This window comes from Oenanthe melanoleuca, chromosome 4A, assembly GCF_029582105.1.
Source record: "Oenanthe melanoleuca isolate GR-GAL-2019-014 chromosome 4A, OMel1.0, whole genome shotgun sequence".
In the NCBI taxonomy this organism is placed as follows: Eukaryota; Metazoa; Chordata; class Aves; order Passeriformes; family Muscicapidae; genus Oenanthe; species Oenanthe melanoleuca.
The window spans coordinates 1088679-1113809 of NC_079338.1; the positions used below are offsets into that span (position 1 = coordinate 1088679).

Below are 25131 nucleotides of genomic sequence, written 5' to 3' on the forward strand. Positions count from 1 at the left end.
GGAACTTCAAACTGATCTGCAAATTGCAAAATAAATTTAGAAAATCACTTTTCTGTCAGTACAGAGTCTGTCCAGCATGTGGGTGAAGGGCAGAATCAATGTCAATGCAAGGAACTCAAGGCAAGATCAAGATAGTTACAGGCTCATGTAGTACAGGGGAAATTCTGGAATAAACGTGATTTCTAATGACAGGAAAAGTGGGTATCCTGAAGATGCTGTGGGCAGTTCAGTCAAGGATGGGACATTGCCTTGGTGGTCTTGAACAGGACTGTGCCAATTCTGTCATCCCTTTTCCTTTTCCTTTCCTCCATCAAAAGGAGAAGAGGTGGAATAGCCCCTTTTTAAATCTAATTCATCTCTGATCTGGAAGGTTTTTATGCATTCACCTTGTTCAGATGAACTCAAAGTGCATTTTCTAAGCTTCACACCATGGTCTTGTTCTCTGTTTATTTTCTTCTGACACCTCCCTTTGCCTCATCTCCTCAGGCTCAATAAATGCAGGTTTCAGACAGAAGATGGGCACAACCTTGGGAAAAGCTCCCAGGGAGAAGTCAGCTCTCTTCATTCCCTGATTCCTGCTCAAACAGATCCCTGTGGCACAAATTTGGGAGAAGCTGAGGGTAGCAGTGCCTGGCTGAGCAATGCAGCTGCTCTCCAGCTCTTGTCCTCCCCACATCCTTATTTCTTCCCTCTTTTTTTATTTTTGTTTTTTGCACTTTCCTTTGAGAAGGAAGCAGCATTGCTATTCCACAGGTACATTTTGTCCCCTGAGTGATGCCCACCCAGTTTATTATTAACCTTACAAACCATCCTCATCTTTCTGCAAACACCTGGAGAAGCTACCAAGGAGAAACGACTTTGGATCACTTGGAGCACAAACACAAAGCCTTAATTAATGAGTGCTGCCCCCACTAATTGCAGAGGAGGAGCCTGTGCTGGGAATTACAGCCTGTGTGTCTTTTCTTTCCTTCATCTGAGGCTGTGTGGGTTTGTAAAAGTGGTAGAAATTATAGAATATGGAATAACACCCATGGAAGTGTCCCAGGACATGGCAGGGATTGGAACTGGATGAGCTTTAATGTCCTTTCCAAGCCAAACCCGTTTGGGATTCTGATTATTAAAAGCTGACAATTCTCAGGCTTGACACAAGATCACCAATAATTAAAACCTGAACGTTTTAAGGTTTGACACAAGATCACCAGCTGTTAAAACCTGTTCATTCTGAGGCTCAATACAAGATCACCAACAATTAAAACCTGTACATTTTCAGGTTTAACATAAGATCACGAACAATTAAAACCTGTAAATTCTGAGATTCAATACAAGATCACCAGTAATTAAAACCTGTAAGTTTTAAGGCTTGACACAAGATCACCAACAATTAAAACCTGTAAATTTTGAGATTCAACACAAGATCACCAGTAACTAAAACCCGTGAATTTTCAGGTTTAACACAATATCACCAACAATTAAAACCTGTAAATTTGCATGCTTGACACAAGATCACCAATAATTAAAACCTGTAAATTTTCAGGTTTGACACAGTATCACCAACAATTAAAACCTATAAATCTGCATGCTCGACACAAGATCACCAACAATTAAAACCTGTACATTCTGAGGCTCCTAAAGGGAATTTTTTGGCAATTCTTGGTTTGGTTTGGATAAACCCCTGCTGCCTTTGGGGCAGATGTGCACAGCAATGCCAGCAGTTCCCTGGGACCTACGAGACACAGCATCGTGCTGGGAATTTCAAACACACAAAACCAGGACGAGCAGGTGTTACGAGCTGTGGGAAGGGTGACAAGTGCTGAAGTGACAAATGTGCCACCAAATCCCTTCTCCAGGCGAGGATGGTGACAGCCTGCATGGGCTCAGCTGATGGCTGCACGCTTTGAGGGGGAAAATAAAGATGTTTTTTCCTGAAATATTCGCCGATGCCGGTGCTGGGAGGAGAAAACACACGGGGAGCTGCAGAGGGATGGAGCGGAGGATGAGGGGGCTCCTGAGGAATCCGGGAACAATTTTGGGGTTCTGGGAATATCCTGAGGGCTCCAGGAGCATCCTGAGGGCTCCGGGAATATTTTGGGTGCTTTGGGCACATTTTGGGGTCACATCCTGAGGGCTCCGGGCACATTTTGGGGGTTCTGGGCACATCGTGAGGGCTCTGGGCACATTTTGGGGGTTCTGGGCACATCCTGAGGGCTCCGAGAACACGACCGGGACTCCGGAATACCCTGAGGGCTCAGGGCACGGGGTTTTTTTGGTTGTTTTGTTTATTTATTTGTTTGTTTGCTCCCCCTTTTTGGGGGGTCTCCGGGCGGGGGCTCTGGGCACATCTCACGAACTCTCAGGGCGCATCCTGAGGGCTCCGGGCACATTTTGGGGGGCTCCGGGCACGGGCTCCAGGCACATTTAGGGATCTCCGTGCACATTTTGGGGTTTCCATGCACATTTTGGGGTCCCCGTGCACATTTTTGGGGTCTCCGTGCACGGGCTGCAGGCACATTTTGGGGTTTCTATGCACATTTTGGGGGCTCCGTGCACACTATGCGGGCCCCAGGAACGGGCTGCAGGCACATTTTGGGATCTCCGCGCACATTTTGGGTTTTCCATGCACATTTTGGGATCTCCGCGCACATTTTGGGTTTTCCGTGCACATTTTGGGATCTCCGCGCACATTTTGGGGTTCTCCGCGCACATTTTGGGGTCTCCGCGCACACGCTGCGCGCTCAGGGCGGGCGCTGCCCTCAGCGCTGCCCTCAGCCAAGATGGCGGCGGCGCGCGGCTCTCGCGAGGCGGGCGGGGCGCGCGGGCTCTGATGGCGGCGGGGCCGCCCCTCACGGCGGGGCCGGGCGGCCATGGAGCACATCAGCACCCCCAAGGTAATTCCGCCGCTCCCCCCGTTTCGCTTTCTCCGCTTGTTTGTTTCTCCGCTTTTTTTCTCCGCTTTCCCCTCCGCGGAACGGCCCCGGAGCCCTCGGGGCTGCGGGTGGATGAAGGGGGGACACGCCCGCCCTGCCCGCGCTTTGTGGGGAGGGGGTTTCAGTGTTTCAGTGCTTTCGGCGTTATTCCGGAATATTTAATTTCTATTAAACCGCGCAGATTCCTCTCATCCCACTTAGTGAACCAAAAGATGCTTCCTCCTTCCCCCCGCCCATTAAATTAAATCAAATTAATGGAATTATATTTATTATTATATTTATTCAGACAGTCGATAATTTAATTTTCTCCTTCACTGCAGTGAAGGTTGTTGTTGTTGCTCGTTTTGTTCTGTAGGATGTTGGTTTGGGGATGCTCCTTACCCCCTGCTCTGAGGTGCTCTGCTGGTCCTGCGTGCCTGTAGTGCCCTGAAAAGGGCAATATTCTATTTAATAGTTGTATATATTATATTTAATAGTTATATATGTTGAAAAACACGAGCTGCTAAGAGGACACTGAGGCCCGGCCTCAACTCTCCAATTTATTTACTGAGTTTTTCCATTATGTACTTGAGACATAAGGAAGCTCACACATTCAATACCTAGAACTAAACTATCATTTACTGCTAAAACAGTTGTTTTTATTGTCCATCCAATTATTTTTCCCTATTTTTTCTGCTTGATGGTGAAAGAAAAATCCCATCTGCACTCATTGGGCAGCAAATAGGCCAGGAGAAAATCAATCCAGCGCTGTCACATATTTAATGATGTCTGTGCTGGTGTTCTTTAAAGCTGTTTTTTTATTAATTAGCTCGGTGTGGTTTCTGAAATACACTTGGAGGCCAGGAAGTGAGTTACAAGAAGTGGCTGCTGACAGGGAATGAGCAGTGGGAGTCAGACTGGAGAGGGCTGTTCCTTCCAGAGCAACGTGTCGATCACCCTGAGCACAGCCAAGTCTTTCCTTTGCAGTTCTTTGGCTTGTTATTTCTGCAGCCTCACACAGTAACAAACTGGGGTCATCTTGGCTACAAATCCAGTAATCCTGTTAGAATTTGCTGGTGCTGAACCATGGCTGTTTGTTTAACCTTTATGGCTTTAATTCATGAAGAAATAATTTGAGTTTGTGGTGTAAGGCTGACTTGGTGTTACAGGAGGGACTTAAATTCTTGTGTTTTTTCTGTCTTGCTTCATGAGCTGTGTATTAGAGGTTGAAAGAATGGAGTTCAACAGGTGCTTAGGTAGTTCTAGCCCTTCTATCAAAGTTGGATTTGGAGGAATTTCTCCATGGAAAGGTGGCCAGGCCTTGGGGCTGCCAGGGAGGTTTGGGATGGGGTGTCTGAGGAACAGCTGGGTGTGGGCTGGGTGACAGGGTGAGAATTGTGCCCAGGCTGGACTCCATTGTCCCAGAGGGCTTTCCCAGCCTCAGCAGTCCTGGGATTCTCTGGTGTTTCCCTGCTGTGTCCTGCTGCAGGTGGAAAACGTGAAGCTGCTGGATCGCTACAGCAACAGGAAGGCAGCGAGCGGGACCCTGTACCTGACAGCCACACACCTGATCTACGTGGATGCCTCTGCTGAAGTCAGGAAGGAAACATGGGTAGGTGGGCAGGAACACCTCTGCAAAAGCTGCTTTGGCTCACTGGATGGATTGGATGGGGAGAAAGGATTGTCCCATTCCACCCCTCCCATGGGCAGGGATGCCTTCCACTGCCCCAGGGTCCAGCCTGGCCTTGGGCACTGCCAGGGATCCAGGGGCAGCCACAGCTGCTCTGGGAAATCCATCCCAGCCCCTCCCCACCTTCCCAGGGAGCAATTCCTGCCCAAAATCCCATCCAGCCCTGCCCTCTGGTAGTGGGAAGCATTCCCCCTTCTCCTGGAACTTGATGCTCTCATTTCCAGAATGAACAGGTTTGGGAATTCCAGAGCTGTAGGGGATCTTTCAGAGCATTTTGGTACCAAATGCTTCCCAGAAACAGCTGGTTGAGAAGGAAATGAGCACAATGGTGATGTGACTTCATAGAGTTCACTTGTGGAATTAGTGTCAGTTGGAGGAATGTAAAAAGCTTGTGTAATTTTCTGTCTCACACTCAATATACAAGACCACTAAATGTGAATTTACAGCTTTTAGAAGTGCAGAATGAGCACTGGAATGAGCCTGTTTTATTAATTCTAAGGTGAAATGGGAATGACAGAATGTATTTCATGTGGAGATGAAAGGAAAGCAAAGTGCAGCAGGTAAACTGAGCTGCACATCTGCCTCTGCAAGTAATTTATGTAGATCTGTTTTTTTTTCAGTCCTGTTTTAGTTCTCTGGGTTTTGGCTGCAGTTTATGTTTGATAAATGTCACAAATAAACCCATTTTCTGCTGCTGCTCAGCTGCAGGAAGCATGAACAGCTGATTGCATTACAGAGGTTTCCTATCTGCTGTATCAGTGACAAGTGATGTTTATTCCCTTTTCTCCAGATCCTGCACCACCACATCTCCAGTGTGGAGAAGCTGCCCCTGACCACAGCTGGGTACCCCCTGCTCATCCACTGCAAAAACTTCCACGTGGCTCACTTTGTGATTGGGCAGGAGAGGGACTGCCAGGATGTGTTCACCTCCCTGCTCAAGCTCTCCCAGCCAGGTACTGGGCTGGGAATCTGTCCTGGGAATCTGCAGTGCCCCAAGCTGAGCTCTGGGAAAGCTCTGCTGCCCCATGTTGGGTTTGGGAGAGGGAGGGAGTGGGATCAGAATCAGCTTCCAGCACCAGGGAGCTCAGGGAGTTGAGCTCTGCTTCCAAACTAAACACAGTCTTGGGAGCCAACCACAAAGATGGAGAGAGATTATTTACAGAAGCCTGGAGTGGCAGATTCACAGTGAGAGAGCAGGGGGGATATTGGGAAGGAATCCTTCCCTGGGAGGTGCCCAGAGAAGCTGTGGCTGCCCCTGGATGCCTGGAAGTGTCCCAGGCCAGGCTGGAGCAGCCTGGGACAGTGGGAGGTGTCCCAGGGGTGGCACAGGATGAGCTGTTGCAACCCAAACCTCTCTCTGTGATTCTGGCAGTGGGAGTGATGAGATCTCCCATGAGGAACTTCTGGAGAGCTGTGCAAAGTTCACATCCCAAACCTGGCCCCTGTCAGTCCCTTGTGCCACCCAGCTGTGTGAGTTCTGCCCTTTCCAGCTGAGCCAGGCATCCCCAGAATTCCCAAATCCCACAAAGTGGCATCTTTGCTGTGTTTCCAGCACTGTGGTCACTGCTCACTTATGAAAGTTTGTGCTTCACCCTGCCCTGATTGAAGTCACTCTTAGTGTGAGCCAGATAGCCTCAAAAACCTGTGCTCTCTTCTAACTCCAGCTTTTATTCCAGCAGGGATGAATCTTCAGGCTTTTCTTGCAGGACAGCATTCCACTGAGCTCCCACCTGGCTCCTGCCTCTGGCAGCCTCTGTTTTTGGGGTGCTGGAACCAGTATTTGGAGCTGTGTTATTAAAGGGTGTCATTTGTAGCTGTAATTTGTGATGAGGCTGAGGGAGGGGAATTCATGGCAGCTTCTTGCTGGGCTGGAAATCCTGTAGGAAAAATGGGCTTTGCCGAGTTTAGATTTTTTTTTTTTAATTAATATTAAGGCCTGTGTCTATTGCCAGCATCCCCCTTGTGCTCTTTGGAGTTTTCTTGGTTCTCAAGTTCTGCCTCTGATGCTGTAGCTGGCAGGTTTGTGGTGTTACATTTAAAAGCTGTCACTGCTCTTTGAGGTGTGAAAATTAGAGGTTTGGGCAGAGCCTGAAGCGTGGGAGGTGTCACTGCAGGGGCTCACACCAGTTTCCTTTGGTCTCAACTGTGCAAATGCTGCAGCTCTTCCTTTTCTTCTGCTTCTGGGTTGCAACAGCACATTTTTGTTGTTTTAGGATGTCTGAGTGTGCTCCCTTGATGGATTTTGGCAGAGCAACTTATTACTGATGGCTTGCACAGGTGTGATGGAAGCTCTGGGTTACCTGCTCAGTACCCTGAGCTTTATCAGCCTCTGGCAGGTTCCCCTCTGTCTCTGGAGCTGCCTCTGGATGAGTTCTTGGTTGGATTTGCACTTTGTGAAGAGAGGGAAGGAGCTTGGGATGGTAAATGGGCACTTGTCAGAGCCAGCCTGCAGCTTTTGTTGGGCTGACAGCAATATTCCAGACATCCCTCAAGTTTTCCAGGCTCAGAATTTGTTCTTGAGCTATGACCTTACAGGTGTGCAGGAGCTGTTACTCTCTACAGAAAACAGATTTTTTTAATCATATGTGGATGATAATTTCATGTGTGAGTTAGTGGTTATGATATAAATCCCATCTAATATTCTTACTGCAGTGAATTCAGGAGGAAATTATTTATTTAAGAGAAATTACTTCTTCCAACCTTGTTAGAATGAATGTATCTCCCTGCATTTGGGAAGTGAGTATTGGAAATTCCTGAGGATTTCAGGATGAATTTCAGCACTTGGTACTATCCCAACCAAAAATCTGTAAAAAGTTCAGAAGTCTTAAATACTTCGAATTTTCTGGATTCTGGAAATCATTGATTTCCAGAAGTTTTGGCCTCCCTGGATGTTTTTACATCTCTAACTTGTTGATTTTTTTTTTCTTTCTCCATCCAAGTGAAACCAGAAGAACTTTATGCTTTCTCTTACAACCCTAAAATGTCCAAGGAGAGCCGGGAGATGGGATGGAAGCTGATTGATTTGAGACTGGATTACCAGCGCATGGGGATTCCCAACAACTCCTGGGAAATTACAGATATTAATAAGGACTATGAGGTAATTCCTGCCCCAAGGAGCCATTTCAGGCACTGTCTCCTTGTTGTTATTAATGCCAGCCCTGCTGGTTTGAGTCTAAGCACATCCTCTCAATGGGGAGTTGTGGATAATGATGCTCCAGGAGAGCTGCAGAGGCACCTTGTTGTGTTTGATCCCCCTGGCAAGGGAGCAGAGCCTTGCTTTTCTGCAGAAATGTCAGCCCATCTGTTAGGCAAAGCCTCAAGCACCCTGAGCTGCTTTTTGGGATTTCCAAAGCCTGTCCCACCTGGCTGGTGGCAGATGTGGAGGAGAGAAAGAAATGGCAGCAGCTTGGATTGGTGGGGAATGAGGGACTAGGGAGGGAAGGAAGGGAAAAACAGCGATGGGAAGAGAAAAACAGCAGCTTTTTGTGCTTTCTCAGTTGGATCTTCTACCTCAGGGCCCTCTGTCATTTCAGTCTGAACTGCCTGCTGCTGTTATTTTCCCTGAAAAGCCAACTTGGATCTAAACAACATGAAACAAAAGCATTTGTCAGCAAGCTTGTTCAAAATCCTGCTGCACATTATTTCCCTTTTTCTTTCCTCTGGGGCTGTGTGCAGTCAGACCTGGCTGTTGAAAAGCAAGGCAAGCAACTCCCAGGAAGACACCAACATATTCCTAACCCTGAATCCCTTTCCCTGGAAACTTTCTTTGCTTTAAGCTCTGGGTTGAAGAAATACAAGGCTGTGCTGTCAGAGGTGACTGCCAGTTTTACCTGCAGGCTGAGGAGGCTGAATTGAGCTCTGATGTGAGAGGAGCTGTTTCCAGAAGCTGCTGAGGGCACCTGGACATCTCAAAATATTAATCACTCAAAGGCTTTGCTTGCTGCTGTGGAACTCTCTGGTGCTTTAGAGTTTCCTGACAGTTTCCAGCCTGTGTTTTAGATGTAAAGCCAGGCTTGGAGAGCAGCTTATCTGGGAAGGGCATTCTGCAGAGACTCTGCTTGTTTGAGGAGAAAGGGTGAAGCTGCTCTCTGAGGATTCCACCTCACTGCTGGAAGTGCCTTTTGAGGTGCATAACATTTAGGGAGAACTTTTTAAATGGAGCTAATTTTGCTTTTGTGGAAAGGAATTCTTGGCTGGGAGGGTGGGCAGGCCCTGGGATAAAATTCCCAGAGGAGCTGTGGCTGCCCCTGGATCCCTAAACTCTGGGACAAGGTTGGACATTGGGCTTTGGAGCAACCTGGGATAGGGGGGAGTGTCCCTGCCAATGGCAAGGGGTGGGATGGCTTTAATGTCCCTTCCCTAATTAAATCTAAATTAGAAACTTCCATCAAATTTCTGGATTTAAACTTCTTTCAGTCTCCACTGTGCACTCCAGTTTTAGATTTTTAGGTTCAGCTGCAGGTCTATTGTTTCCCTATTATTTCCCTGAATACCTCATAACCTGATTAGCTAGAGCTGAATTTTTCATGAATTTTGAAGTGCTCAGGAGCAATATCTGGGTTTTTTTTCTCTGTTCTCCCTCAGGTTTGCAGCACATACCCTCCTGAGATCGTGGTGCCCCGAGCTGCCACCAGGGCCGTGGTGATGGGAAGTTCAAGGTTCAGGAGCCGAGGGCGGATTCCTGTCCTTTCTTACTTGTACAAGGAAAACAATGTAAGTGTTTCACTGCCTGCTGCCCTGGGGGGAGTGACAGTTCTCCTTTTTGTCCAGTTCCCTCCTAATGAAAGGAAAGAATAAGATAATTATTAGATTTGAGGCCTTTGAGAACTGTGCTCCTCTTAATGGCTTTCACTTTGCTGAAGGCAAACTCTTGGAATGCATCCAGAGCTCTGCCAAAAGCACAGACTTTCCAAGCTTCCTGTTGGGAATTTTTTTTTAATCAGCTTTTGGCAATTCCTTCTGATGTGAGGTTTTTTAATCTCCTCTTTAGCTATATTGAATAATGTTTTACCAAGTTATATGTTGACTTGGCTGCATTTTTGTAGTATGAAGAGGAGGAACCACCCTGAAATAAATCCCCACTAGTTCAGAATAAGTGGAGGTTTCATTTTTATATTTTTTTCCACTGAAGACCAGAATGTAAATTTTAACTTTGCTGCCTCAGCAGTGTTTTAGATGCTGATGTTAGGAAAATTCAGTCACAGCCAAATTGTTGTTTTCCTGAGGAAGCATGCCTTGACCTGGGCACTGCCTGGAGTTGTGCTGGAAACAAATGAAATTTCCTTAAAATACACCCAGTGCTGCTCTAAGTGTGCAACAGCAACAACTGATTAGGAAAACTCTAAAGAATGGTTTGGAAGTAGAAACAAAATGAAAAATTACTGCCTTGCAGTACCTTCAGGAGGCTCATGGAAAGGAGGCAGAGGGACTTTCATGTGGGAACATAGTGACAGGGCAAGTGGGAGTGGTTTTAATCTGCCAGAGGGCAGGGATGGATGGGATGGGGGAAGGAATTGTTTCCTGGGAGGGTGAGGAGGCCCTGGCACAGAGCATCCCTGGGAGTACCCAAGGCCAGGCTGGAGCCCCTGGGGAGAGTGGAAGATGTGGGAGGTGTCCCTGCCCATTGCAGAGGGTGGAATGAGATATTTTTAAGGTCCTTTCCACCCAAACATTCTGGGATTCCATGGACTGCTGACATCAGGCAGAGCAGGCTGAGCCTCCTCACCCTCACTTCTCCACATTCCCCAAAGTTGTCACTTTGTGAAACAGCCCAGTGTGTGCTCACCAGAGCAGGGGCACAGAGCACAGCTCACCTGTGACTCCCAGGGGTTTGGGGCAGCAGGAGGGGCAGTGACAGCAGGAGTGACCCTGTGTGTGTGTTTCAGTGACAGTGACAGCCCTGACTCTCTCTCTCTGTGTTTCAGTGGCAGTGACAGGACTGACTCTGTGTGTGTGTGTGTTTCAGTGACAGTGACATCACTGACTCTCTGTGTGTTTCAGTGCCACTCACAGAACTGACTCTCTGTGTGTGTGTGTTTCAGTGGCAGTGACAGCCCTGAGTCTCTCTCTCTCTCTCTGTGTGTTTCAGTGGCAGTGACACTCACACCAGTGACTCTGTGTGTGTTTCAGTGGCAGTGACACTCACACCAGTGACTCTCTGTGTGTTTCAGTGGCAGTGACAGCCCTGACTCTATCTCTCTGTGTGTTTCAGTGACACTCACACCAGTGACTCTCTGTGTGTTTCAGTGACACTCACGCCAGTGACTCTCTGTGTGTTTCAGTGACACTCACACCAGTGACTCTGTGTGTTTCAGTGGCAGTGACACTCACACCAGACTCTGTGTGTTTCAGTGACACTCACCAGTGACTCTGTGTGTGTTTCAGTGACAGTGACACTCACACCAGTGACTCTCTGTGTGTTTCAGTGACACTCACACCAGTGACTCCCTGTGTGTTTCAGTGACAGTGACACTCACACCAGTGACTCTGTGTGTGTTTCAGTGGCAGTGACACTCACACCAGACTCTGTGTGTGTTTCAGTGGCAGTGACACTCACCAGTGACTCCCTGTGTGTTTCAGTGACAGTGACACTCACACCAGTGACTCTGTGTGTTTCAGTGGCAGTGACAGCCCTGACTCCCTCTCTGTGTGTTGCAGGCTGCCCTGTGCCGCTGCAGCCAGCCCCTGGCCGGGTTCAGCGCGCGCTGCCTGGAGGACGAGCAGATGCTCCAGGCCATCCGAGAGGCCAACCCCGGCTGCCCCTTCATGTATGTTGTAGACACGAGGCCAAAGGTACCTCCATGGGCTCTGGGCTGCCTTGCAATGAGCAGTGCTGTTGTCACTTGGTTCTGTCACAGTTCTGGGTGTGGGATCAGGCTCCTGCTTCAGAGTGGAGTCATCCTGTCCTGGGGTATCCTGTGTCCTGGTGTGGAGGACAGGTGTCTGCCAATAAAGGCAGGAGCTTCTCTTTGAAATGGAGAATGTAAACCCCCTCCCTCCAAATTATTATTATAATTTTGAAATTAAGGAGCTCTCAGGCAAAGAGATGGGAATTAGGAAGAACAGTTCTTTACTAGGAAAATTAAAATAGAAATGCAGTATTACACAGAACAATCCCAACCCTGCCAGAGTCAGAATCCAAGCTGACACCCGTCAGTCAGTCAGGGTGTTGGCACAGTCCCATTCCATGGTGGCTGCATCCTCCTGCAGGGGCAGATGTGGTTCAGCTGGAGCAGTGCTCCTGGAGAAGGTGCAGTTTCCTCTGAAGCACCAGGGATGATGTGGAAAGGTCTGGTTTTCCTCTGGAATCCAGTGGAAAGAAGGTGCCTTGGTGTCCAAAATGTCAGTTTTTATCTGGGTAGGAAAGGCTTGGCTGCTCCCCTGGCTGGAGCATCTCCCATGGGATGATGGAATTTTATCAGTCATGCCCTGGGACTCACTGGCCATGAACAGGAGATATCTCCTGGAGGGAGGATGGGCTGTGGGAAGATAAAGATGATTGCCCAGCTGGTTTAAAGATGGCCCATGAGCAGATAATGTGTGCCAGGAGATCAGGGTCACTGCCCCAGCTGGGTTAACAGATGGGGACAGAATCCACATTTCTGTCACATCCACCCAACACACCTGGGTTGGAGGTCTGTTCAGGATGACCTGATGGAACTGGCAGCTGTGAACCTGGCTGGGCCAGTGAAGCATTTTCCTGCAGAATCCTGAAGGATAAAGGAGAGAAGTGGAAGTGGAGCTGGAGAGAAGCCTCAGGGTTCAGTTCCACGAGGCTGAAGTGCTTTTACTGGCAGATCTGAAAGGAAGTGGAGCTGTGAAATGCAATCCCTCCCTTTTTGGTTTCTTTTTCCTTTTAAAAATAGCTCTCATGATGGAGCTTAATACAACTCAGCCCTACTATTTGGGGCTTGAGAGCTGAGGGTTTATTTGAGAGGAAATATTTGCAAAATGAAAATTTCAATGACTGTCATCTCGAGGAGCTGAGTTTAGAAACCAATTCCAATGATCTTCTTGTAAACATAAGGATTAGGAGTGTTGCTAGAAGCCAATTAGAACACAATTATTTAAATTCAGAGATTTAAATTACTCTGATTATTTGAAAATGGAGCTTTCTGAGAACCTGCTTCACTGTTCAGATCTTGCAGCTATTTTATATAAACCACAAGTTTAGTTAAACTACAGCAAGGGCAAGAAAGAAAAAGTCTTTTTTGGGAAAAGAGGGAGAGGAAAAGTGGCTTTTGCTGTGACATTTCCTAGAGATCCCCTGTTCTGCTGGGATATGTGCATTTCTTTTGGCACAGAGATGTGCCACTGAAATCCATCACTGGTGACAATTTCTCCTAAAGCATTTGGTGACAAGGGGAGAATTTATAATTGGTGACACTTCTCCTTCTGAGCCAACCTGTTCCACTCTGGCAGAACTGAAGCACTGGGGTTATTTTACATTCTTTCTGCTCAACTTGAATGTTTACCTTTATTTCCTGTGTGAAAACTAGGAATTCCCTTAGTATTTCTATATCACCATGTATGTAAAAATGTAAAAAATGGCTTTCCTAGCTCTGCCTTCCTGTGCCTCTCTCTGAATTTCCTTAGGTAAACTCCCAGTTAGGGCAGGTTCAGTGTCTGTGATGGCAGAAACTGGGGGTTTATACTACCCTAAGCAGGGTTTTAATGAGCCCCTGACTAATGAACTGCAGTAATTTTAATGAAACAGCTGAAAGAACTGTCTGGGAGGTGGGGAAGTACAGCTGAGTAACAGCTTTGTACATTTTCTGGGAGATTTAAACAAAAAAAAAAAAAGGACTTGAAAAACATCCTCTCTGAATTTTGTGATTTTTCCCTTTTTCTTTTCTGCTCCTTGAATGTGCCAGTTGAATGCCATGGCCAACAGAGCTGCTGGGAAGGGCTATGAGAATGAAGATAATTATGAAAATATTCGTTTTAAATTCATTGGCATAGAGAACATCCATGTGATGAGGAGCAGCCTGCAGAAACTGCTGGAAGGTGGGTACAGCCCTGGGAATCCTGCTGAATATCCAAATATTCCATTCACAAACATGTTCTGATGGCAGCAAAGTCAGACATTCAAGTGGCTGCAAATATTAATGCTGTTAAATGCTTTCCTGCTTGATATTTTCTTTATAGTGGTTCAAAAATAGCAACTAATATAAAAAACATTCATTAATGAACATGCCAAATTAAGAGAAAAATGTTAGAGAAATATTGCATTTCTCATGGTTGCTTCATGAAAAAAAAAGCAACAGAGGTTGTTCAGAAATGCTTTTTGGGGTTCCTTTTTTTGGAGAATTTCTGAGTTGAAATACAATTTTGGCATGATCTGCCAAAGGCTTGAGTCTCATACATGCTTTGTTCTAACTTTTAATTGCTTTTAACCAAACTTCTTTAAAACATACTAAATTAATGTTTTAATATATAAATATATGAAATGCAGTGTAATTAAGCTCATAGTGATCACAGGGAAAAATGCAAAGCTGGGCAAAAGAATCACCTGAGCATTTGGGATCAAGAGGGTCATGAGACCCAGAGCTTCAAGAGAATCTTGGAGAATTTTGCAATTCAAGTGCTGTCATCCAAATAGGAGTTTAATATTTTAATAACCACCACAATGCTTATCTTTTTTCTTTTTTTTTTTTTTTTTTTTTTTCCCAAATAATTGGGTAATTGATGCTCCCAGGTGGCCCTGCAGGATCTGTGGACAGATTTTTTTGGACAAAAATGGGCTGTTCCCACCCAAAAGAGTGGTCTGATCACAATCTGAGCCCTCCCTGGCAGATTTATTTTGTGGTGGGAGAAGAGGCAGAATAAAAAGTTGTTTTCTCCCATGTTCTTCTCCAGCAGTGATAAAATGTCATTCACTGGGGTTTATGGGCTGTTCTGAGCTTTATTACTCTAAGTATTTTCTGTGCTGGCTTTCATTAGAGCAGCTGAGCTGCCTTCAAGGTTAGACTTGTTATTTCTGTCTCTAAATTAGAAATAACTTCAGATCTTTGGGAGGTGAGTGAGTGTTGTAGCTGTGGTGGTGATTTAGAGTGAAGCAACAGCTCACAGCTGAATAAATAACAAAGAGCAGGAGGAGATTTCTCAAATCCTCACCAAACCAGCGATTTTTTAATGATGAATTTTAGATACACAACCATTAGTGTGTTCTTTAGAATGTTTCTGCAAGCAGTGAAGGTTCTCAGGGAGGTGGTGGGGAGGTGCAGGGGTGCTGTTCTGATTTCTGTGTGTGCCCCCAGTGTGTGAGATGAAATCTCCCTCCATGAGTGATTTCCTGACCGGGCTGGAGAACTCGGGCTGGCTCAGGCACATCAAGGCTGTGATGGATGCAGGTGTCTTCCTGGCCAAGGTAAAGCTGCTTCCAGCTCCAGCTGCATCCCAAAGTTCTGTATTTGTATGTAATTATACAATTATTAGAGCTTATTTGAAACATAAGATCACAAAATGTGAATAAATGAGCTCTATAAACCTTTCTGTGTAGCAGTGCAAACCACTAGCCCTGTGCTCATTACTCATCCACTGCTGTGCTTTAATTGAGGGATTCTTTTCATCAGTTTATTTTCTCCTGGTTTGATGTGATGTGGACACTAATTTAGATTATTCAGCACAGCCCTCATTTCTGCAGAGCTGGTGGCTTTGCAGGTCAAGCAGAAGGAAGGAAGTTACTCAGGAGTAGTAAAGGGTGTGCAGGAAATGTGGTGAGAGGAGTGAGCAGTAAACCTTGATTGTCTCACAATTTACCCACATCACAAGCAAGAAACTTTTGAGTTTCTCTCCTGCCTTGAGTGGCAGAAGCTGGTGGGATGGGAGGAAGTTGGGATCAAGTTCTAATCCCTATTTTTGGCTCATCCACCAATTTTCCTCCTCAGGGGAAGAGCCTGGCAACCCTTGTGATCACAGAGATTTTTTTCCCACCCCGCTGCAGCACTTTGCCCTAACTGGGGCTTCTCTTGGTGCATTTCCAAGGGCAGAGGGGGGATGATCACCATTGCCTGGGGGTTTTGGGGTGATGCAGGTGGGGCCAGCATTCCCTGAGCTGCTGTGTGTCCTGCAGGCTGTGAGGGAGGAGAGGGCCAGCGTGCTGGTGCACTGCTCCGACGGCTGGGACCGCACGGCCCAGGTCTGCTCCCTGGCCAGCCTCCTGCTGGACCCCTTCTACAGGACCTTCAAAGGCTTCATGGTAAGCACTGCTGCACTCCAGCATCTCAGGAAAGGCTCAGAACATTTCCTGGGTTCTTTGGTTCTGTGCAGAGCTGGGGTTGCTGTGAGCTGATGGACAATTCCCGAATCTTTGTTTTCTGCAATGTTCACATGGCCACTAATGAGAGATCTCAGCAAAGCTCTCTCTGGCAGCAATCCACCAAAAAGTGCTGGAGGAGTTTCTCTTACCTGCTGGGATTTGAAATTGGGTGAGCTCAGCCCTGTCCATCACTCAAATCTCATCATTTCACACCTTTTTTAAAACCACTTCATTTTAATTTGGCTGTTTGCTTCTAGTGAGGGATTTTTCTTAATTTGCAGCCATCCCTGCCTGAATTCAGGGCAGTCTGTGATGTTTCTTTCCATTCATCTCTTGTTAAGTACCTGAAGAGCTGCTCTGTCTCAGGAGAGCTCCTTGGAGGAATCCCTGAAATCAGAACAATGCAGATTTTGCCTTTTCCAGTGCCAGGACTGCATTCCATGCTGATTTTATTGTTTCTGGTTTTGTTTCTGGATTATGCTGCAGTCTTTTTAACAGTTAAAATTCCATCAGCACATGAAACATCTGCCTGGGCTTTGTCTCTGAGCAATCCTGCATGAAGTGAGAGCAGGAGCAGTGACACAAACACATCCCTGGCTGTCCTCATGCTCTGTAGGCACAGCTCCCTGACAAGGGGTTATTCCTAAAGGAATTCATCAGCACTGCAAGGGATGGAAACAGTAAAATCCATTTAAATGAGGTTTTCTAAGAACTCTGTTGTTTCTGCCTTCCTCCTCTTAATCTGGATGATGACAGCAGGAATTATCTTTAGATATGATCCAGTAATGTGGATGCAGCTTCAGCCATGTGGGACATCTGTAAGGAAAACAGATTATTTTATTTTATTTATCTGTAAGAAAACCAGTTATAACAGTTCTTATTATATAGAGTATATAACAGTTCTTATTTTCTATTTAAAATCTATTTTAAAAATGCCACATAGTTGTTATGATTTCATCCTGCAGCTGTACTTCAGAGATTTCTTTGTCTGTTAAACATTTGTTGAACTCCAGTTGCTGATTTATTTTGCTGAATATCACAACACTCTTTTCCAAAGTAAATAGCACAGTGTAACATTAAGCTGTTAATTCTTGGAGCTCAATATGTTTATATATTATGATTTTAACAACTTAGGAACTCCCTCAAAATGATAGTTTGGAAATGAGTTCTGATTCCAGCAGGGCCATTGCCTTGGTAACTGGATAATCTATAAATCACCATTCCTGTTCCCATTGATTTCTGGGCATTTATTTATAGCAATAGGGGCAGCAGGTTGTCAGCTTTTTGGGCTTTAACATCAATTTTGCTTTTTTAACCAAATTAATGCTCTTTTCTTAATGCCTGTTTTGAACCTGCAGGTCCTGATAGAAAAGGAGTGGATTGCAATGGGCCACAAGTTCTCCCACAGGTGAGAGGGGCAGGTTCCACTGGGGGGAGTGAAACCAAATTAGGGGATCCCATAAAAAACTGAAATGGAAAGGAGAAAACATTGGGGAAATGTTTGCATTGGTGATGCAGAGCCAGCTGAGGCTGTTATTTCATCACTGTGTGTTCATTGCTTTATAAAATCATGATTTGAACTCTGCAAAATCCTGTTATCTGAGGATAATCCTGGAACCACAGAACCATGAAGGCTGGAAAAGAATTCATGAAGTTCAGTTAGCAGCCAGCACTAACCCATGTCCCCAAGTGCCACATCCAAAGATCTCCTGAACATTTCCAGGGGTGAGCAGCCTGTCCCATCTAACTAGACCTGGCAATTCTCCTGGAGAGGATCTCAGCCACTTTCCCAAGCTCAAGGCATAAACTTGGCCTGATAACTGATAGCAAATGGAACTTTTGTGATGGCTGACATCAGAGAATGGGTAAATCAGAGGATTTATTCTACTTTCCCCACTTTTCTAGGTGTGGCCACCTGGATGGGGACCCCAAAGAGGTGTCCCCTGTGTTCACACAGTTTGTGGAGTGTGTGTGGCAGCTGATGCAGCAGTTCCCCTGCTCCTTCGAGTTCAGTGAGCGTTTCCTGCTGGAGATCCACGACCACGTCTTCTCCTGCCAGTTTGGGAACTTCCTGGGCACCTGCCACAGGGACAGGGAGGAGCTCAGGTGAGCTGGGGGCTCCTGGTGTTCTCCTGCCAGTTTGGGAACTTCCTGGGCACCTGCCACAGGGACAGGGAGGAGCTCAGGTGAGCTGGGGGCTCCTGGGCACCTGTCACAGGATCAGGGAGGAGCTCAGGTGAGCTGGGGGCTCCTGGGTACCTGTCACAGGGACAGGGAGGAGCTCAGGTGAGCTGGGAGCTCCTGGGCACCTGTCACAGGATCAGGGAGGAGCTCAGGTGAGCTGGGAGCTCCTGGGTACCTGTCACAGGATCAGGGAGGAGCTCAGGTGAGCTGGGAGCTCCTGAGCACCTGCCACAGGGACAGGGAGGAGCTCAGGTGAGCTGGGGGCTCCTGGGTACCTGTCACAGGGACAGGGAGGAGCTCAGGTGAGCTGGGAGCTCCTGGGTACCTGTCACAGGATCAGGGAGGAGCTCAGGTGAGCTGGGAGCTCCTGGAGCCAACAGGCCACAAATCCATTGGAATATCTGGAAAAGTGGTGGGATTGGGTGTGTTTTATGGAATTGGAGATAACATTTATCAGGGCAATGTTACCCTTAAGCAAGGGGAGAAAAGAATATGAGTGATATCCCAAAAAAATATGTTTTAGTTTGGAGCACAATAATAACTTGCAGATCTCCCTTCTGTGCTTCTGAAATCAATCAGGAATCAATCAATCTGCACTTGGGAAGAAACAGAAAAAACAAATTCTCTCCCCAGGGTTTGGGTGTCACAAATGAGTGTTTGAAGGTCACCCAAAGAATCCTTGGGAGAGGCATCAGCAAAAGCAGGTTTGATATTAAAAAAAGTGGCCAAATTGGCAAGGTTCACTCTGTTACTTATTAAATGGTTAAAGCACACAGAAAAAAAAAAAAAAACTAAAATGGAAAATCAAGCAATCTAAAAACAATCCTTAGCTCCCTTAATCTAATTCTATCCACTGCTGCAGTTATTAATCCACTTGCTGCTTTTTTTTAGTGATCAGATTTCTTTGTCCTTGCCAGGATCTTTGAGAAGACCCATTCCCTGTGGCCTTTCCTCTTGCAGAGGAAGCAGGAGCTGAGAAATCCTTTGTACAGAGGGTTTGCAGCTTACAAAGAGCTTCAACCCAACACTCTTCCTTTCAGTTTCCAGTAAGTGGCTCAGTTAAGAAGGGAGACATTTCTTTAATTGATGACTCAGCTTAAATCAAATAAATTTGCATTGATTAACTTGGTTTGTTTCACCTTTCCCCTCCATTCCTCAGGAGGAGCAGTGCAAAGGGGGAATAAATCCAGATATTAAAATAATGTTTGTAATTTGGTGTTGAGAAAAGAGGGTGGGGAAAGGCAAGGAAAACAGAATTTCAGACACAGCCCCTGACTGCTTGCTCTGTCCCATTAAAATGTTTGGAAAAATTCTTCTTTTCCTCCTTTTTCATGTATATTAAGGAAGTCTTTCAAGCAGGAATTTTGGTGCCCAGTTCAGGGTTTTTCCTTGGCTTTGTTTCTGCCTCACTCCTGCACTCTGCTGAGACAAAGGGGCATGAAAATGAGATTTTAATTACTGTGTGTGAAAATGAAAGTTGGGAGGTTGGGCAAACCAAGGAGTGGAAGATATTTAAAAAGAAATAAAATATATATTTTCATCCTATTCTAATATTTACTCTTTTTTCCACTTGAAGAAAAGTTGCCCATTGCTACTGATTTTACTTAATTTAATTCAATAATCCAAGCCTGTGGCAGGTTTTAATTTTGAATCCTAATCTCAGTTTATAAAAAACATTAACCAACATGTGTTTCTTGGCAATAATTCCCATGTTTTGCCTGGTTTGAGGTTCTGGTGTGGCATGTACAACCGTTTTGACAAGGGCATGCACCCCAAGCAGTGTGTGCTGGATCAGCTGCTCAGCTGCACCAGCCAGAAGGTGACACTGGAGGACAGAGCATCCCAGCTGGAAAATGTGAGCCACAAGGGAATTCTAATCTCCTGGGGGGGTTGGAAGGGTTAATGAGATGAAGTGTTGGTGTTGGAGGGTTGGAACAATCAGCTGGGTAAACATCAGAATGTCAGTGATAAAGCTGTGTGTATTAAAAGCACCAAAATACACCCAAACAAATGAAAATTAAATTAAAATATACCAGTGAGAATATCAGTGTCCTTTGCTGAGAAATGTGACTGCTGAGAACTTCAGCTTTATTAATTAAACACTGATATTTGTGTCTGACATGGAGGATCTGTTCCAGGTATTCCTGGTGTTTGTGTCCAGGTATTCCTGGTGTTTGTGTCCAGGTATTCCTGGTGTTTGTTTCAGAGATTTGAGGATCTGTGTCCAGGTGTTTCTGATTAGTGTCCAGGTATCTCAGGTATTTCTGATGTTTGTGTCAGGCATTTGAGGATTTTTGCCCAGGTATTTCTGATACTTGTGTCTGACATGGCAGGATCTGTGTCCAGATATTCCTGATATTTGTGTCCAGATATTCCTGATATTTGTGTCCAGATATTCCTGATGTCTGTGTCCAGATATTCCTGGTGTTTGTGTCCAGATATTCCTGATGTTTGTCTCAGACATTTGAGGATTTGTGTCCAGGTATTTCTGATGTTAGTGTCCAGATATTTCTGATTAGTGTCCAGATATTTCTGATTAGTGTCCAGGTATCTCAGGTATTTCTGATGTTTGTGTCAGGCATTTGAGGATCTGTGTCCAGCTACTTCAAGTGCTGGATTTCAGAGACACTGCCATGTTGACACCTGGTTTTTGTCCCTCTCTGACATCTAGGTATTAATTATTTGTTTTTATGCCTTTTATTTGTGCAGAAACTCCCCATCCTCGATGACCCCCTGCCCAGCAAAGGCTGCACCTCACCCCAGGCAGGAGCTGCTGCCAGAGCCTCACCTGCTCCCCAGGACTGTGCAGGGGGAGCAGCCCCTGTGCTGAGCAATGGCCCCTCCCTGGGACACCAGAAGCACCAGGAGGGCCCAGCCCAGCCCCAGGATCTCAGGGAGGAGGATGGAGCTCAGCACCAGGGATGAGCTCTGGGAGCTGCTGGGAGAAGCTGAGGGGAGCTGCTGCAGCCCCCATGGGCAGCTGAGTGTGAGTAGGGGGGTGCAGGGCTCCTGGGGGACCCCCAGGTGGTGCAGAGCTGCCAGCAGCCTGCCTGGCACTCCTGGGAGCTTGGCTTCCAGTGGGAGCACGTGCATTTCTGAGGGTTAGGGCTGCCTGCCAGCACTGCTGCTTCAGGCTGCAGGAATTCTTGCCAATTCCATGAGGAGCTGGGCAGTGAGTGCAGCAGGAAGGGTGCAAATCCCTCTGCTCTCAGTGGTGGTCCAAGGTCATCTGAAAACAAGAAAAAACTGCAATCTGTCTTCAAATGATAAAAACCCCCCCAACCTTTCCTAGCTGTGGATGAACCTCTGCATGGACCCTTGCCTTGTAGCAGAAGTGATTCATGTTTTGTTTCCTATGCATATTTGTCACACAGAACCAAACCCTGTGCCTTCTCTGAGACTGTGTCTGTGTCCAGCCAGGCCACTCTGGTTTTGTGGTGGAGTTTGCAGTGTGCTCTTGGCTCCTGTCTGTGGTCAGTGTTTGTGAGGAGCTTTTCTCCTGCTGCAGCTGCTCCTGGGTTTTTGCTTCTTTCCAAGCTGAGCTCTTGGAGAAGCAGCTTTGATGGATTTCCTTTATTGATGGGAGTGCAGCAAGCCCCAGAGCCAGCCTGGAACATGTGGATTTGTGTTGAGAGGGAGGATTGGAAATGAGGAAAGACAGGAAAACATTGATGGGGAATTTTTCTCTCTTACTTTATGATCTTGGTTAAACTGAAGCAAGAAAATAATCCTGTTCCAAGCTGGAATCATTGATGAGACAGCAATTACAGACAGGCTGTGTTCTGGGATTAAAATGGGGCCTAAAATGCTGAAATCACTTCCTGAGTAATTCTAGGGAATGTTCAAATTCCCAGAAATTTAGGGATGTTTTGTCTGTCTCATGAACAGTATCTCATGGCAGTGAACTTGGGAAGAAACAGAAGAAACAAATTCTCTCCCCAGGGATTGGGTGTCACAAATGAGTGTTTGAAGTTCACCCAGAAAATCCTTGGGAGAGGCATCAGCAAAAACAGGTTTGATATAAAAAAATGTGACCAAATTCATTGGCAAGGTTCACTCTGTTACTTATTAAATGGTTAAAGCACACAGAAAAAAAAACTAAAATAGAAAATCAAGCTATGTAAAACTAAAATCAACCCTTGTGGGGCTGGAGGTGGAAAAGGATGAAAGAGAGTGAGGGAGATTCTCCTGTTGAGTCACAAGGTTCAGAGTGCAGCATCCTGCCAGACTGAGCCCTGCAATGATCAGCACTTCAGGCCTAAACAAAAAATCAGCAGGTAAGGAATTGAACAATTGAAAATGCAGAATTTCCTGTAAGCACAACAGGAGCTCCCTTAGAGGTTGAATTTACCAATCCAGATAATCCAGGAGAGCAGCACTGCCAGTGCAAGGACAGCTCCAGGTGTAACCCTGGGAAAAATTCCTTAAAAAAATATTTCTAGAGATTTGCTGTGGTCAGAGTCACTTCCCAGCCTGGCTGCAGTATCTTCCTTTGAAAGGTCAAGATCAAAAATGTTCCACACCAGAAAGTGCAATAATTGTGTTAATGTGCTTTTAACCCATCACTGGGTAGATCCAGTGTCCAAAAACCAACCAAAACTTCCTGAGTGGCTCATTCTGGGTAATTTATAAATTAGAAATTTTTTAAAGCACATGAAAGCTCCAAGGAAAAAGAGAGCACAGAGTTTCCCCTCTGCCTGGAATGGCAAAGAAGAAGTTTTTTATTATTGAGGGTTTGTCAAACTTGTCAAGGAGCTACAAGAGGGATGGATTAAAAATTACACCCTGGAAATGCTGCTTCAGGTGTGACTGAGGATCAGCCCTGTCTTGTTTTTCCAGGGATAATAGGCAACATCCATCCCCAAATCTGAGGGAAAATGGGACATGAGGCCAAGAAAGGCAGTTTTTAGGACCAGTTATTTTAATATCTTTAATAAATTCTCTAATTGTCATTAGAGATCCAAAACTGGAGAGGATTTTGTTGGACCACTGAAGGATTTAGAGATGCCATTGGTTAATTATTGTACAAATCCAGCTTGCAGAAAACTCCTGGAAATATTTGTGTGTTGCTTTGTCTTTGGAATTGTCATTGGAGGAGTTGAATAATCTTCTCTTGTCCCTAAAAATGTCCAAAAACCTCAATGTTACTACAAGTGTGTACAAGTACTCAGTGTTGTAAGCTTGGAGTAATCTCACTGGTTTTAACCCCAGTGGCCAAACAGAGCCAAACCCCAAAATCAATGTTTTTGAAACCTCTTGGATTTGTGTGTGCAGGCTCAGGCAGAGGCTGCAGTGGGACTTGAAATGTCTTCAATGTGAATTTTGTGCTGTGGGTTCTTAAATTGGGGTTTTTTTATTGCAGCTCTCACCTGTGGGAGAGGAAATCCAGTTGGTGCTGTTTGCTCTGCAGGGAAAAAGTGGGAATAGTTGAGTTGTCCATAGTTTTACTTCTCCATGGCCTCTTTAGGGGTGAGGAAAAGCAATTTGTGAAAAGCTTTGAGCTCTGATTTACTCTTGTTGTGTTCCTGTGCTTAGTGATTGCCTTTCCAAGTTCCAGGAACTTATTTTATTCCTTGGAATAAAAATTAACCAGCTGTGATGCAGAGGTCACTGGGATGGAGGAGGAGATGCTCCAAAGGTGTTTTCCTGCTCCCTGCCTGGTGCTGGGGTTATTTTTTGGGGACCTCTCCCTGCTGTTCCTGGTTTCCATCCCTCCCTGAGGGAATAACCTGCTCTGAATGTCCCATTTCTGTTTTAATTAGCAGCCAGCACCTCATTAATTAGCTGAGGAAGCAGGGGATGGTAAAACCTGTGCTGGGCCATTCATTAGGGCAGCTTTGCTAATGACATTAATTAATTAATGTGCCCACCCTGGGAGCTGCAGGCTTGTTTTTATATCATTTTATATCATTCCTCTATTTCCATGGATTCAATTGAAAACTCCTGGAGTAACTCAGCACTGGGTTTTCCTTGGCATCCCCACCCCAATCCTTGCAGGAACCATGTCCTGGAGCTGGTCTTGTCTAGAGGAGAATTGTGTCTCTTGTCTCTCCTGGATTGCAGGTGTTTTTATTCCCTACCAAAATAAACATTTTGCCTTTTTAAAGGAAGTGGCTGCTCTGGTTATTGGGTGAGAACTCAGAATTCCACACTTGGAAAGGTGAAGCCAATTAAAGGATCTTAATGAATAAACTGAATGTGGAGCCATTTCCCTCTACAGGGCAGAAATGGGGTGACCCCCTGGTTTGGGGGGAATGGGGAGAGCAGCCTGTTAAAAACAGCCCAAAAAGGAACATAAATAATGGGAAAAAATGGAATATAACCAATGGAACTGTTATGCAAATTGTGTTATTCTGGTTTTTGGTTTTTGTTTGGTTTTTTTTTTTTTTAATTTGGATTTTCCTTGTTGTATTAAACCCAGTTATCTCCTCAGTGTTTCCTTGCTGTCCCTCACTCACCTGGCCTCAGGTGTCTCCCACACCTTTCTGCTGGAGCTTCTGCAAGGAGCTGAGTCCCCAGGAGCTGGATCCAGTGAAGAGATTTTTTTTTTTCCTGATGCCTTCAGAGTGAAGAACTCACAGTCTGCTTGGAAAAAAATCCTCTTTTATCCCATTCTTTTTAGTCATGGCTAGTGAGGTGTTAAAGGTTTGACAGCTGAGAGGGGAAGATGCTCAAGAGAGACAGAATTTTACTCCAGACCCACCAACCAGCCCCTGATGAAAATTTTCCACCCTAAAAATGGATATTTTCTATGGTTTAAGGTAATAAAATGGGCCTGGCACTGGGGCACACTCAGTCCCTGGGTGTTTCTCAGGTTTTTTTTCCCTTCTTGCTAATTTTAAATGTTCTTAGTGCTGCCAGTGAAATCACTTTTACCTTAATTAGGCTCCAGGGGGAGGTGTGGAATGGGATGGAATTTAAGGTTCCTCCCAACCCAAACCATCCTTTTATCCTGTTTTCCAAAAGGGAAGGGACTCCCTGAAGGTGGAGATGAACTCCTGGGGCTCCAGTGCTGCCAAAATTCCTCAAGGAATGACCCATGGAGGAGAAAAACCATTGCTGGATTCCTCCTTCCTAACCCCTTATTTTAATTT

General features: G+C 45.8%; 1 protein-coding gene across 1 annotated transcript; it reads left to right on the forward strand.

Moving 5' to 3' along the window:
* The first annotated feature begins 2751 nt into the window (after positions 1 to 2751).
* MTMR8 (myotubularin related protein 8) lies at positions 2752 to 24143 on the forward strand. The gene is made up of 14 exons (XM_056491273.1): positions 2752 to 2885; positions 4393 to 4515; positions 5384 to 5546; positions 7533 to 7690; positions 9178 to 9306; positions 11251 to 11385; positions 13467 to 13599; positions 14853 to 14962; positions 15668 to 15793; positions 17212 to 17261; positions 17759 to 17959; positions 18955 to 19083; positions 19766 to 19892; positions 20747 to 24143. Exons 1-14 carry the CDS (start codon positions 2862 to 2864, stop codon positions 20960 to 20962), a joined length of 1824 nt encoding a protein of 607 aa, XP_056347248.1. The 5' UTR covers positions 2752 to 2861; the 3' UTR covers positions 20963 to 24143.
* The last annotated feature ends 988 nt before the right edge of the window (positions 24144 to 25131 follow it).